Source organism: Montipora capricornis, chromosome 4, assembly GCF_036669925.1.
Source record: "Montipora capricornis isolate CH-2021 chromosome 4, ASM3666992v2, whole genome shotgun sequence".
NCBI classification, from domain to species: domain Eukaryota; kingdom Metazoa; phylum Cnidaria; class Anthozoa; order Scleractinia; family Acroporidae; genus Montipora; species Montipora capricornis.
This window is the reverse complement of record NC_090886.1, coordinates 25,572,431-25,587,685: the sequence shown is the minus strand read 5'-3', so window position 1 is coordinate 25,587,685 and position 15,255 is coordinate 25,572,431. Positions and strand designations below refer to the sequence as shown.

General features: G+C 40.0%; 1 protein-coding gene across 1 annotated transcript in view; it reads left to right on the top strand.

The window, feature by feature from the left end:
* The window catches only part of LOC138046416 (uncharacterized), a 5,781-nt gene extending 4,888 nt beyond the window's left edge, over positions 1 to 893 (top strand). Inside the window, exon 2 of the mRNA XM_068893053.1 lies at positions 798 to 893. Within this exon, the coding sequence (XP_068749154.1) occupies positions 798 to 893 (96 nt within the window). The remainder of the gene's footprint in view (positions 1 to 797) is intronic.
* The last annotated feature ends 14,362 nt before the right edge of the window (positions 894 to 15,255 follow it).

The following is a 15,255-nucleotide window of genomic DNA, read 5'->3' as shown; positions in this document are numbered from 1 at the left end:
GCCCGCCGTGCTCGCAGGAAATGTGCGGCCTCAACTTCGGAGGACCAACACTAGGGGTCTGAGGAGAAATTTCTTTCTTTTGTGATCACAGCTGGAAATGCTTTCATCCCGGATAGCAATGACCATTTTTCTAGTATTGGACTGAAACTCACCCCAATGACATCCAACAGAGTGGGAACGCTCAGTCTTGTCTTGATTATCTTAAGGAGATCAAACATAATTCCGAACTCAAAAACTACTGAGTGTTCAATGGTATTTTGAAAACCCAAAGCGACGGGACTTGATAAAATGTCGGCACAACTTCTTCGTGAGTGTGCTGATCTATGTAATAATCAGCGGCAGTATTTGTAAGAATATCCCGCCTGCGCTTGATCTGGAAGCCATGCTTACATCGACCTAAAATAACGCGATTATAACATGGCGTCAGAAGTGGACCGCGCACCATAAGTTCCACCGTTCTGATCGTAAAATTTTATACCGAATACGAGCGGCAAAAGAAAGGAATCGACTTCGGAGATCGGAGTACATGTCGTAAGCACAAATAAACCTACAACAAGTCATGAGGTAAACTCACAAGAAATGGCCTTCCACCTCCGGAACCTCTTGATTTAAGCGGCAGTAATATCTCTAAAAATTGGAGAAAGTTCAAACCGAAGTTTACTAATTGTGAAATTGCTACAGGAATAAACAAGAAAGAAAGTGCGAGTAGAGTGGCCACGCTGCTAACAGTCATCGGCAATGATGCTATCGATGTTTTCAACACGATAACGTGGGACTCAGAAGATGATGACACAAAGATTGAGAAGGTATTACAGAAATTTGAAGAACACTGTGAACCAAAAAAGAATGTCAGTCTTCTTTTCAAGGGCTCAAGAGAGCGGCGAAACTATTGACCAATATGTGACTGTACTTACAAAATTTAGTGCAACTCTCTTATCAAATATCGAACTGTGCTTGGTGTAAATAATCGCAAGAAGAGGGAAAGATTGCTAAGAGTACAGGAAATAACCCTTGAAAAAAGCTCTAGACGTGGTTAGATCAGCGGAAATGACAGAAAAGCATCTTCAAGAACTGAAAAGTGACTCATCAGTACATGGTATTGGCAATGAGAAGAACAAATCAGTCCTCAAGAAGCAGCTCTCAGACAAGGAGGAAAAACCACCTACAAAGAAGATGTTGAGCTGCAGGAATTGCGGAACAAAACATGGTGTGGGAGAATGCTCCGTGTATGGAAAGATGTGCCAGAGACAGCATCATTTCCAAAGCTTGTGCAGTTCACGAAAGAAAATTCATGGGCTTAAAGAAGAAACCAAAGATCACCACTGCAACACAAACCTGTTTGTTGGAGCTATCACCACCAAGGTTGGAATTCAAAATGATGAATGTTTTGTGATTTTGCAAGTGCAAGGACATGTTACAAGACTTAAGCAAGGCGCAGGATCTCAAGTCAACATCTTACCTGTCAGAGAACTCAAGAAGATAATTGGAAGCAACCCATGCATGGATCCAAACTAATCAGCTACTCTGAGGACAAGCTATTGTCACAGTTCTTGACATGGCAAAACTGCCCCTGAAGTACAAAGCAAATGGCGAAAAAGAGCTCACTATCCACATAGTAGACGCAACTGAATCAACCGGGATTAATGGGACTCAGGTCTTGTCAAGAGCTGGGTTTAATCAAATTGGTCATGATGACTGACGCAGAGGAAGAACGATCCAAACTAGATGCTGATGAGAGAAGTGATAAATCCCCACAGCAATTCAAAGAAGAAGCCATGCAGAAGGAGGAAAACGTTTTTAATGGATTGGGCCGTTTGGAGAAACCTTACCACGTCGAAGTAGACTCCAAAGTGACGCCGGTTGTGAACCCTCCCAGAACGATACCAGCAGCTCTAAGAGAAAGAGTAAAGACAGAGTTGGAAGACATGGAGAAAGGTGGAGTTATTCGTAGGGTAGAGGAACGCCCAGATCTTACGAAATCCAAACAGATGAAGGAAAAAAGTACCGTCGAAATTATCCTGCAATCAGCCTCTATTTTAGTCTCGCGTGGTACGTACCGTGGAGTTAACGAAACGAAAAATAGAGCCTGACCAAATTCCTCTTCGAAATTCCGTCCGCCCATTTTTTTTCATTGATTGACATGTCCTTCATCGGCCAATAAGATTTACTTCCATTACACAATACACGCGTGGAGGTCCATAGATCACTTCCAACGGCTTGTGATCGGTCACCAAATCAAATCTCATTCCATAAATGTACGCGTGGTACCTCTTGCATGCCCAAACGAGGTGCCCACTCGAACCAACAACGATAGCAATGAACTCCTTTTTTCTATCGGTTTTGTTTACCATCGGGTCGCTCAGGTTTTTCGTAAACCCTGTTTGCATCTTCTTTGCTTGGCTCACTCACACTGAGATGAGACATTTGGTGGTCTACACGTTCACACTGTTCTGCGATTTCTAGCGTGCGAGCGAGTGTGATCTCCTCTCTTTCTTCAAGCAATTTACGCCTTACATAATCTGACCTACATTTACACAGGACCGCGTCTCTCATCTGGTTGTCAAAGTCTACACCAAAATTGCAATCCTTTCCTTCTTTTCTTAATAACAAATTGCAAAACAGTCTCACCTTCCTTTTGTTGGAGTCGGTGAAATTTCTGGCGGGCGAAGGCTGCATTGACTTTGGGAAGAAAATATCCATTCAAAGCTGTTATAGCTGCGGGATAATCGGTTGCTTCGCAGGTATCTGCAAGAGCAGAGAAAATTTCTTGTACATCTGGGCCTGCGAAATGGAGTAGCATCGCTCGTCTTTGTTGCCTTGTGGTTGCATTTGTAGCCTCAGTGATAATAAGACCTTTGCCATCCGCAAATAACTCAAAGGATGTCAACCAACGCGTCCAGCGTAATCCCAACGTGGCGGGATCCGAGTGACAATCGAACTTAGGAATCACATTTTCAATCAAAGACATCTTGTGCTGTACTTATTCTCGTCGCCAATGTCGTGTCCTCTTAGTACATAAATTAGAGGATTGGAGAAGTGAAACTAGTTCCTAAGAACACACAACAAGTCAACCATGTGCTCTCTTTATTCTTCTCTCCCATACTACTCCTTTCCTACTTCATGATATACATGCACGAAAGGTGACATACACGACACTGTACATGACATTTGTTTGTACAATTTGGGGTCAAGATTGCTTCATTATATATATCCAGTTGAGTTGACTTAAAACTCGCATTCCAGTAAAGAAAATGGCATATTTTCAGAGAGACCAATTGTACAAAACTAAGCGAAACTTTGCGAGTCCATCTTACTGTTCGTACTCCATCAAAAAATTATCGTAAGCTGATTTATCATGATTTTACTGCGCGCAATTCTAGAAATACACTGCGACTGAAGATTACCCAAAACAAATCACCAAAGAAATCTTCATTGGCAAACACGTTAAAAGAATACTGTATTTCTCTTTTTTTTTTCTTTAAAAATCTATTACCAAACCGTCCAACGACAAAATGCTAGGTTATCTCAATTACAAATTACGATACCAAGTTTACAAGATTGCATATTCAGTGAAGTTCGGAGGAAGAAATACACCGGCCTTTGCTGCAACATAGCCGTCGAAAAGTACAGAAAGTAACATTCTTTATGCTTTAAATGTGTTTTTCTCAAATTGAAGCCAAAAGTAACTTTCGAATTACTGCCACGGTAAATAACTCTGGTCAAAACAAAATAGCGTTCATCTAACGTTGGGTAATTCGTCTACAGCCCTATGATTTCCAGGTCGTGTATGCTCCAGGGCAGAGCAATGTAGCTGATCCCCTTTCCCGCTTGGTCAGAGGGAACAAAGCAGCAAATCATCAACATGGTGCAGAAGAGTGTGTTCGGTTTGCAGCTATCAGTGCCACACCCGCAGCCCCAACCACGAGAGAAATTGAAGAAGCATCTGCAGTGGATGACGAGTTGAAAGCTCTGAGAGAAGCAATTAAAGCCGGTCGATTTGAGAAATGCAAGGGTTATGCGCGAGCTGCAGGGGAACTTTATGTGATCGGACAGCTAGTCCTAAGAGGTACCCGTATCGTACTGCCAAGCAAGCTAAGGTCCCAAGCAATTTCTTTAGCACATGAGGGACACTTAGGAATTGTTGGAACAAAGCGGAGTCTGAGAAGTAAAGTATGGTGACCTGGTATCGATAAGGCGGTGGAGAAGTTTTGCAGATCTTGCTATGGATGTCAACTGGATCTTGCTATGGATGTCAACTGGTTGCACGCCCAAATCCACATTGCCGGAGGGTCCTTGGCAAGACCTGGCTGTAGACCTACTAGGACCACTCCCATCTTGACACTCGATACTAGTTGTTGTTGACTATTATAGTCGTTATTACGAGTATGCAATCATGACATCAACCACCACTGTGAAAGTAATTGACAATCTAGAAGAGATTTTTAGCCGTCACGGTCTTCCCATAACTATCAAGTCCGACAATGGACCGCAATTCATCTCTGGAGAATTCCAAGAATACTGTGTGCAGAATGGAATTGTGCATCTCAAGACGACACCGAAATGCCCCAGGCCAATGGGGAAGTTAAGAGGCAGAACGCCTCCCTAATGAAGATAATTCGCATTGCCCAAGCTGAAGGAGTCGACTGGAAGAAGGAGGTAAGAAGATATGTGACGAGATACCGGAGTATTGATCACACCACCACTGGTAAAAGCCCTGCTGGATTCTTGTTCAATAGGAAGATGAGAGGGAAGCTGCCAGAGTTACATGCTGATTGCCACCTAGACCTAGAAACTCGGGATAGAGATGCAGAGGCAAAGACCAAATCATATGCAGACAAAGCAGCGAATGCTAAACCATCAGATATTGCAGTTCGTGATAAAGTACTAGTAAGACAAGAGAGAAGGGACAAATTCTCGACACCGTTCAATCCGACGCCACACCGAGTAGTTAACAGGACTGGCAACAGTGTCATAATAGAGGCTCCAGGCTGGACCCAATACTCGAGAAACACCTCACATGAAAAGAGGTTTATGATGGATGACCCTGTGCCGACACCTGAGACACCAACCGGCAGCCCAGATGGAATTGTGGTACCCACCACAGTACCAAGCCAAGTGTTAAGTGAACCAACACCAGCAGTACCTGCCACACCACAGAATGAACCTCCAACCAGGAGTACACTGTCAGCACAAGCAAGTGCAGAGAATGGAAACGAGGCAGGTGCAGTCCGTAGGGACACTGCGATTGATCAGGCAACAGTACCTAGCACACCAGCAACACCGAGGTTGACTCAGAGGCCTCAAAGGCAGAAGAGACCTCCAGAGAGATACAAAGACTATGTTTTTAAATAATGAGCTGATCTCCTATGAGATGTTTACTGAATCGATAAATCAAAGAACTTTGTGGTTAATATTTTTTGTGATTGAGAACATTGTGACTTTGATTTTAAAAGTGTTGTTGGGACACTCGTTCGGAGACAATTTGAACTTTTGACTTTGTCGATATGTGTATTATTTAAGGACGTTTACCTTTTAAGTTGAATTTGTATGCCTTCTGTTTACGCTCGAGTTCGGAGGATTGTTGGACTTTGTTTCCTTGAAGAAAAGGAGGGATGTCGTGTATGCCACATTTCGTGCATGTATATCGTGAAGTAGGAAAGGAGCAGTATGGGAGAGAAGAATAAAGAGAGCACATGGTTGACTTGTTGTGTGTTTCTCAGGAACTAGTTTCACTTCTCCAATCCTTTAATTTATGTACTAAGAGGACACGACATACAGTAAGTTGATATACAGTTATTCAAAACATGCATTCATGTAACTTGCGATTTTATCAGCATATATACGTCCTTTGTCTTATCCAGGAAACCAATATGCATTGTCTTTCACTGCCATTGAAAGAACCAGCTATTTAGCTTTCAAAACATCAGGGAATTGAGCGCCAAAGTACTTTCAACCGCACGACCACAGAGCTCGACAACGGAATAACTAATTTCACTCTTTCCAGAGATTCAAACCCTATTCTGGACAAGTTATGAGATGTTTCAGATGGCTTATCTCCATTTATACCAATAAAATCAAGTTGCACCGTCCACGTCATTGTAACGAAAAGAGGCAGCAAATTTCTTCCTACGCTAATGGCAGATCAGTCTCGAGGACTTCACGAGAGCTGCGCACAATCACGATGGCGTTTTCACTTCCTGCGTTTTAACAGCCAATCAGATCAAATTTGTCGAAATCGAATAATTAATGTTGATGAAATCTCCAGAAGATAATATTTCATCACTAGACAGCCCATTTGCTTCAGACTCAGCGACAAACAGTACACATGAATGCCCACATTCTGAGGAACCGACGGACAAAGTGAACCCATAAGCTAAGTGGAGGGGCGTACAACAACATTTCCCCAGCCTGAGGAACTGTGTTCTACAGATGAAGATATTAAAGAGACAACAAGGACTACCAGTGGCAGAGTTGTTCGGAAGCCACTGCGTTTCAAGAACTATGTTCTGGGGTGAAGAGCACTCTCGAAGTGTGTTGATGTTGGCAGAATAGTTTTGAACAGTTGCATGAATTTGCTAGTTGTTGTTTCTGTCTTACTCAATGACGTTTATGCATTTTTTTGTTTGTTTGCATGTTTGTTTCGTTTTTCATTTAAGGGAAAGGTTGTAATGATCAGCGGTAGTATTTGTAAGGATATGCGCACTGCGCTCGGTCTGGAAGCCATGGTGGATTAAACTGTTAGTGTTCACGTTGTATCTGTGTTTTATCTGCTTACATCGACCTAAAATAACGAGATTATAACAATCTAGTCCCAAATTCTCTTTGTGCCATCTTTGACAGATCTATTGTATCTGGTGTTTTTCCTACCGAATGGAAATCCACTAAAGTCATTCCTCTATTTAAATAGGGAGAACGTTGAGTTCCTATTTAAATGATTACAGCCCTATTTCTATAATTCCAGGTGTGGCTAAGGTCTTTGAGAGAATCGTACAAAATCAATTTTATGAATTGAAAATAATCCAAATTCCAGTCATCAGTAAGGGTTTCGATCGCTTCATTCCACTGCTACCGCCTTGGCTCGAAGACACAGATAATCGATAAAGGCAACGTTAATGTAGTGGTTTTTCTAGATCTGAAGAAGACTTTCGATACCGTCGATCACTGTATCTTGTTATCTAATAGCCTATTCTACCCCCAACCCCAGTCTCTCGGAGAGTCTGCTCGCAGGCTAGTTACCTAAATCAAAAATCTATCGCGTCGGAAGCTTTTCGTTTTACTGGTTATAATCGTATTTGGATAATCGCACGCAAAAATGTTTTACGAATGGTTTGCTCTTGCATTGTCAATCTCTAAGGCCCGTTTTAAATGTTGCATTTCACATGTGCCGAATTAATGCAAATGAGAAAAATCTATCGTTTTCGCTCATTCACAATCGGCACATGTGAGATGCGACGTCTAAAACAGGCCTAACATGCGGTGTTCCTCAAGGAACAATCCTAAGACCACTTCTCTTTATAATCTGCTCTAGTAATACTTTTCACTAAATCTGCTACCGCCTAAGGTAATATGGATGGCAGTTGAGGTGTTTTCCAATTAATATGCATGCGCTGCACATTGTGATGTAATTAGGTAGGTAAATGAAAGTGAAAGATGCAAGGAAAGGATAGCAGTAACAAACAGCATTTATTTGACGTCAACACACTGCGTTGCTAATTAGGTATTGCTATGTTCGCTTTGTTCTTTTGTTTATGGACATAATTATTTCGGATCCGGTATATAAAAGACCAGCCGCTCAACAGCACTTCGATGTCGATGCCCCTTGTGACTTTCTGCCTCGTGACTTAAGTTACCCAGAACACCTCGCAAGCTCAGTGAATAATACCGATAGTAACTTGGGCGCCTAGTTGAGCAATACCGATACCACATTGCGCGCTCGGTAGAGCAACTCGATATTACTTTCCCCTATAAAATATCTACCAATTTACGTATTAATTTACATATTTTCCTTTTTACGCGGGGGCTTCTAGGTTGCCTCCTCGGGTTTTTGCTTTTGGGCCAAAAGTTTTCAAATTTCAAAATATCACGAGTGACCATAAATCACGAAATGCACGAGCAAGTTTATGCGATTTTATATTTATTATATACTCAACAAAATCACTACATCGCTTTGTTTCCATAGCAACTTTTGCATTGCACTCTGTAACCTATTTATGCATCGCCATTAACATTGACCAATCAGAAAGCCGACATTTTGTTGAGTATATAATAAATCGATGAAAATTTAACTTGGAACGTACATGTCGAAAACAAAATCTTGAAAAGTTGCCTCTGGCATTGGCATCTTGAAGAGAAGCAGGGCTTATGTTCCCTTTGAAACGCTCCTATGCATCTATAATGCTTTAGTTCAACTTTATTTCGGTTATTCGCCGCAGCGGACCATAATACTCTTTGTTTGCCCCCCCAAACTTTGAAAGAGCATTGTTTTTGTTTTCTCTTAGGAACATTGTAAGTCCCAAGAGAAACTGGAAACAATGCTTATACAAAATTTGGGGGTACAACCAAAGAGTACTATGGTATTTTGTAGTGTCGCATTGGGGAGTTACAACATATCTCTTGCAACTAAACTTGAAAAACTACAAATCGCGTTGTGCGTATTTTGACTGACCCTTCCTACCATGCCAATGACGACGATCTCTTTGTAAGACTTGGCTGGAAAAAAACATAATCTTCGACGAAAATTAAACAACTAATATGGACTATGAACCACTCAATGGTCTCGCCCCGGATTATCTGAAATCATTGTTTACTGATCGGAGTAAAATATCTATCTATTCTCTAACGGCTTGTGACGGTAAACTAGCCATGTTCCACTGCCCCGTACCAACTTTTCGAAACTTTCTAAAAAACAGCTTCAGCAATAGCGGTGCGGTTCTGTAGAACAGTTTACCTGTCAATCTGCGGCCTGCACAAACCACATACGAAAATTAGTTAAGTTCGAACATGATCAATCCACAATAACAAAAAATCTCACAAAAATCTTTTCCAGCCAAAAAATTCATTGAAACAAGCAATATTGAAGAAAAAACTTTCCATTTCACTCCATGCATTCAAACAAACAAAATAGACCAAAATACGCCGTGTCAAAAACCACACCTAACTAGTAAATTTCCTGAAATTTTCCACAAGTATCCGGGATCAAACCCTTCACTGAGAACCATTTCCTTCAATAACGGAGCAAAAAAATGGGCAACAAGCTTTCTTTCAAATAATTCTTGACTATCTGTTTATCCGATTGACGTTCCATTCTTGAGCTCCATAAGGATATATTTTGTTTAAAGATCCATCAAAGCGCCATTCGAGTTACAATGACTTCGACGCCATTGCAGGTTAATTACATTTTCTACTGTGTCCACCGGATTAAATGTACGCATTTCTACTACCCCCTGAAACCTACAATTTGTCCATAATAAACGAAGTTAGAATGCGTTTTAGTCCGTAGCCTCGTTGTCATGCGTGCTCTAAAGGGGGTTTCTAAAACATTCCCTACAAAGCCCCAGAGCAGGTTGCAAAACTGGCAATATGTTTTTTCCTTTTCCTTAGGGTTCCCTCTAAAGCAGTGTCTTGCTTTCAGCAAAAAATGCCCACAGGATTTTCATTTCGTACATATGCTCCCAGACTAAAAAAGTGTTTGTAAGACGTGAACATGTGTTTTAAGCAAAATAGTTGAGTTATTGTAATATTTTAACTTTCAGCCTCGCGTCCATGTTTAAGACCCCCATAAAAGCACAATTGGTGCTTTCTTCACAAAGTGCCAATTCCTCTAAAAGTTGACGCTTAACCGCTCCACTAATTGGCGTGTGCTCTCAAGAGAAATCAGTATTGTCTTGGGAATTATTGAATGTTTGTACTGAGGATATCGACAAATATTGAATATTTATTTATTTTCCGTCAGTTATTTCCTTAAATTGACATACACATTTTCACCGGAACTCTTGCCGGGATTTTAAAGTTAAAGCTGTCAGTGATGCTTCTGCCCAACCAGTAGATTTACTGATCTCTTTCAACCTTGGAATTCAAACAAGAAGAAACGTGTACGGGGAAAGATCATATTTAGCAAGCCTCAATATTCCCGATTGCACTTTAAGTTCAAGATAAAGTTGTTCGGTGCTCTGAAGTGAAGGAATTTCAGATAGTTTGAAAAGTAAGGACTGCACTGTTGTTTGTGTGGAAGCAAAGAAGGATAAGGTGTGAAGGGAGGAAAAGTTCAGTGTCATGATACTTGTTGTAATGTCCTGAGTCCAGTTTTCAATAAATGTAAGGTAAAGTTTTGGATAGTTTGAAAATAAAGAGGCAGTGCTAAATGAAAAGTAACGAAGTAATAATAAAGTAAAATGTGTTTGGTGTTGTATTTGTCTCATTCACCTTCTTTCAAAGTTCAATGTGTTCATACAAGAACATGTGTTGTACATAATTCATTTCATTATTGCATTAATCAAGAGATTATGAAGGTAAGAGAAGTAATCCCTATTTTTAAAAAATAACCTAAGAGGGATTACGATGGGAATAGGGCCAGTATGAGGGATTACTAATAGATGATATCAATTTTCCCGCGGATAATGTTACCGCGCGCGTTACGTGGAAGTTTCGTGGAGGAGGGAAAGTGCAGCAAATTCTGTACGATGCCACTCTCCGTTTTCAAAATTGAGATACAGGTACAGATACAGGTTTCAAACATACATCCTTGGAATTGCTTAACTGTCTAGTTTACAGTGATACCAATTTGAAGAATTTCCAATCTATCAAACCGTGTTCAATAATTTTGACAGATGCAGATATGTTTACCTTGGTTGCATTGCGTTACTTGTCCATTTTAGTGCGCACTTTCTCATCGTCTACAAAATTCTGTCGCTTACAAAACTCGTCCCTGTCAAGATACAGTTTGCAATCATATATCATGGAAATCGGTTAACTGTACAATTTTACGATTGTCTAAATAATTTGTAAGAGGGAGCTATATTTTACGCGTGCGTTGCGAATTGACTTCAATCCGATCTTACCGTTTTAAAAATTTTTATCGTGCGGTCAACTGAAATTTTCCTGTCATGTATGGTACTGTTTGAAACCAATAGCTGTCTAATTTATGAATATCATAGAATTAAGTCACCATAGTTTAAGTCCGCTAAGAAAATCGAGAACGCGTTGACCAAGTCCGGAATATGTTACTTGGTGACTGTAGTCCGCGATATTTCCAGGGGCACCCATCGACCAATTTGTTGTAAAATGTATTATTATACCCCAGTTAATGAAAATAAATGTCATTAAGGCATTTTCAGGTGTTTTTCAGTGTTGCTGGGAAAAGATTATCTGTTCCTTTTTCCCAGCAAGACACACGAGAAATCTCCCAGCCAGCTAGATAAAATTGGTTGGTTTCCCAGCCAGCTGATCAAATTTATTTCCCAGCCAGGAATTCCGCGCGCTTTCAAATCCCTCGATCCGAAACGACCGAATAAAAGCGACAAAACCGGGACAAAACAGGTTTTTTCCGCATGCGCAATCACTCTGACCAGCCGTCGTATGTTTGTGACTACTCTCTGGGAGAGGGAAGGGGTCCTTTTTTTTTTTTTTTTTTTTAGTCGTCCTCAGTCTTCAGAGTTTCTACAGCCAGCTCGGGTTGAAATGCTAGAAAAAGTCAGTAATTCCCAGGCAAAACCTCTACCAATAACAAAATTTCCCAGCCAGCTAATCGAAACACCTGTATTTTTGCCAGCCAGCAAGATTCCTCTGGGGAACAGATAATGTGAGGAACAGATTCGTTGGGTGCCCCTGTATTTCATTGTGTACAAAATTCTGTCGCCTATAAAAATCGTCACTTTTAAGACACATAATGCAAAGATATATCATTCAAATCGCTTAACTGTGTTGTTTACAGTGACACCAATTTCAACAATGTCCAATGTACGAAACCGAATTTAATAATTTTGAAAGATGCAGGTATATTTAACATGCGTGCTTTGCAAATTGACTTCCATGCGATACCACGTGTTCATACATTTTTATCGCACTGTCTGTTCAAGTTTTCCTTTCATGTCTGATATCTGTCTAATTTATGAATACCTAAGAATTAAGTAGTTAGATTTTAATCCCGCGAAGAAAATCAAGAACGCGTTAACCACGTCAGCGGTTACTTGTTGACTGTAGTCTGCGAGTTGCCAATGTTTACAAAATTCTGTCGCTTATAAAACTCGATCCTTTCAAGATACAGGTTTCAAACATCTATAACTGAAATCGCTTAATTGTCTAGTTTTCAATGATACCACATTCAAGGTTGTGCCATATACGAAACCGTGTTAAATCTTTTTTTAAGGAGACAGCTATATTTAACATACGTGCTTTGCAATTCACTTGAATCCGATAACACGGGTTCAAAAATTTTTATCGGATGCTTGATTCAAGTTTTCCTTTCATGTTTGGTACTGTTGTAGAGCTCTATCTGTCTACTTTATCACCATATAAGAATTAAGTCATCATATTTTAATCCCGCAAAGGAAACCGAGAATGCGTTTATTAAAGTCAGAGAGATCGTACTTATCGACTATAGTCCAGATAGTCTTCCATTTGCCATTCTGTACAAAATCCTGTCGGTTACATAACTCGTCCCTTCCAAGATACAGGTTTCAAAACATAAGTCATTGTAATCGCTTAACTCTGTAGTCAACAAGTCACGTTCGTCCACAAAATGTATATTGCTGGTTTTCACTCACGTGATCAACAGCCATGTTTTTCGACGAAAACAAAAGGAAGCGTTTGCATAATAATAGAGTTAAATTCCCCGAGGATTTGGTCGGGGCACCAACATGGCCGCCTTTTCTTTGTTTTGGGCACCAACATGGCGGTCGTGACGTCATGTGAAAACCGAGAATACGCGTTTGTCTCAACATCCTCCGCCATTTTTGTTTGATGGTAAATCGCGAACGAAGGGGAATCATCAACCTCGTTCCCAGGGTCTTCTCGGCTTTCAATATGGCGGCGGGTCTTGAGAAGACCCTGGCACACAGCAGATCACGTGATCAAGATTTGTCCATCGAGGATGGACAAATATGCAAATATTTTCAAAATGGCGGCAAGGAATAAGGTGAGAGAAATCTGGGTACGACAACTGCCAACAAAACAAAATGGAGTACGAAGAGGGAACCCCAGCTCAGGCTGTAAAATTTGATGTAAGAAACCAAAAATACGGATGGATGAATGCACGAGCAACGAGAATGCGGTAGATGAGAGAGAAATCTTGCTTTTCTTTTCATTTCATGTTATTTTAAACCAATGCAATTTTATAGACGGCTCTTATTTCTCGGGGCTGTGATTTTTAAACAGTTTGGAAACAGCCATAGATTGCATACAATTTCACCCGTAATATCACAGACATTTGATTACCGTAAAATTCAGTGAGCTAAGGTTTAATGAAAGCCCTGGCTCTAGCTATTTAGTCACGGAGGTGTGTTCGCTGTCTTCCGTAATGTATAGTTTATATTGCAATCAATTAAACCAAATTATCATTTAAAATTTTTCATACACTTGAATGATTGTCTTTTTCTTATCGGTGTATATGAGCCTTCTGACAACGACTTTCCCCAGTATACATTGACCCAAAGCTATTTTCCTAAAAGGAAGTATTATTATACCACATATCTGTGGTACTTCATTTTCACAGTGAAACCATTAGATTGTTGTATTGTGGTTTTATCTCTCATCTCATCGATTGACTGCAAGTATTGTCATGTCAGTGTGAAATCAGTATTTTAATTGTCTTCTGATTGCCAACAGGGAACCACAGCATGTTTAGTGCCCACATTCTTACAACTTGTTATTGTAAATATATTTTGTGGTAAAGTTGACATAATCAAGCCAATGTACATTGTTGAACATGCTATTCCATAGGATTAGCAATCTGCTTCTTGCACTTTTCAAGCTATGAAAAGAACTTTTCCATGTCTTGTCCTACCAGTGAAGACAATGTGATGTCTTGGAATGCTGCTCATGAAATCTGTTGAACCTAATTAAAAAAGGGCACAATTTGTGCAAGTCCTAAACATAAGCATCTCATGATCTTTAGCAGTTCTTGTCGAATGAGCCCACGGTTAGGGGTGGATCTTTGCTGTTTTATCAAACTGGCTTTTAATCTGCTGTTTTGGAGGCAGTGACAATGGCACGGTTTGTTTTATTTGCCTCCATTCCTTAAACTACATTTTTGTTTCGTTTCATTTACTCAGAAACGAATTGTATCTATTTAGACTTCAGGGTGAACTATTTACACTTCAGGGTGAACTATTCACACGATGAAGTAGAGTGGCCGTTCAAAACAGAGTTTGTAATTGAACATCTAAACATCTATGAGATGTAAAAACAAACTTGTGAACATGTGAACCTGAAGTATAGCAAATCATAATGCTGACAAGCATGAAAGTGAACGAAATGGGTCATAAATTTGAAGTTTTCACTATCTGAATGATTTTCGGTTATATTAAAGGGATATATTGTTGAAAAATCCAAAGCTATCTCTCTTCATGGTAATAAGTAATGTAAACAGTCTTCCCACTGGAGAGTTGTAGTAGTAAATTGGGTTTTCCAGGAACCAGTTATTTTAAAGCTAGTACTGGTAACTTCCTAGGTTCACATGTACCACAAGTAATGGAAGATTCACAGAAAATGGAATTTGACATTTTATGCTGTGGCATTTGAAGGAATAGTAGGTATTTGTAGACAAGTATCATTATGTTCTTCTCTTTTAATGGTTAATATTCCTTGACAGGCTTCTAACCGTTCAGAGAGTTTGCGTCCACATTTTTGTCCTTTGTTGAGAGTTTCAATAGACAAAGCGAAATATATATGACCGACCAAGTGACCCACACTACAGTATTTTATCTTTTCTCCTGCCCTTACCATTCCAGAAACAAAACACTGTTTCTTTTTGTGAAATAGTTTCTTGTTGCTGGTGAAGTTGCAAATTTCCTTTGCTTTGTCACCTTCAATTTTATTTCCCAATCCCCCTGTCCAATCCGCAATCTTCCCCCAAATCACTTGTTGTACCACATCTTCAGACAGTAATTAAAATGCCACAATTTGAGCAATGCTAGAGAATATTTTCAAAGCATGTTTTGAAAATGAATAATTCAATTTAAATTATTGGAGTACAAGAAAACTCACAGGAGTGTGATGATAAAAAAGTAATGTGTACAAAATTAAAGAATACTGTTTAAT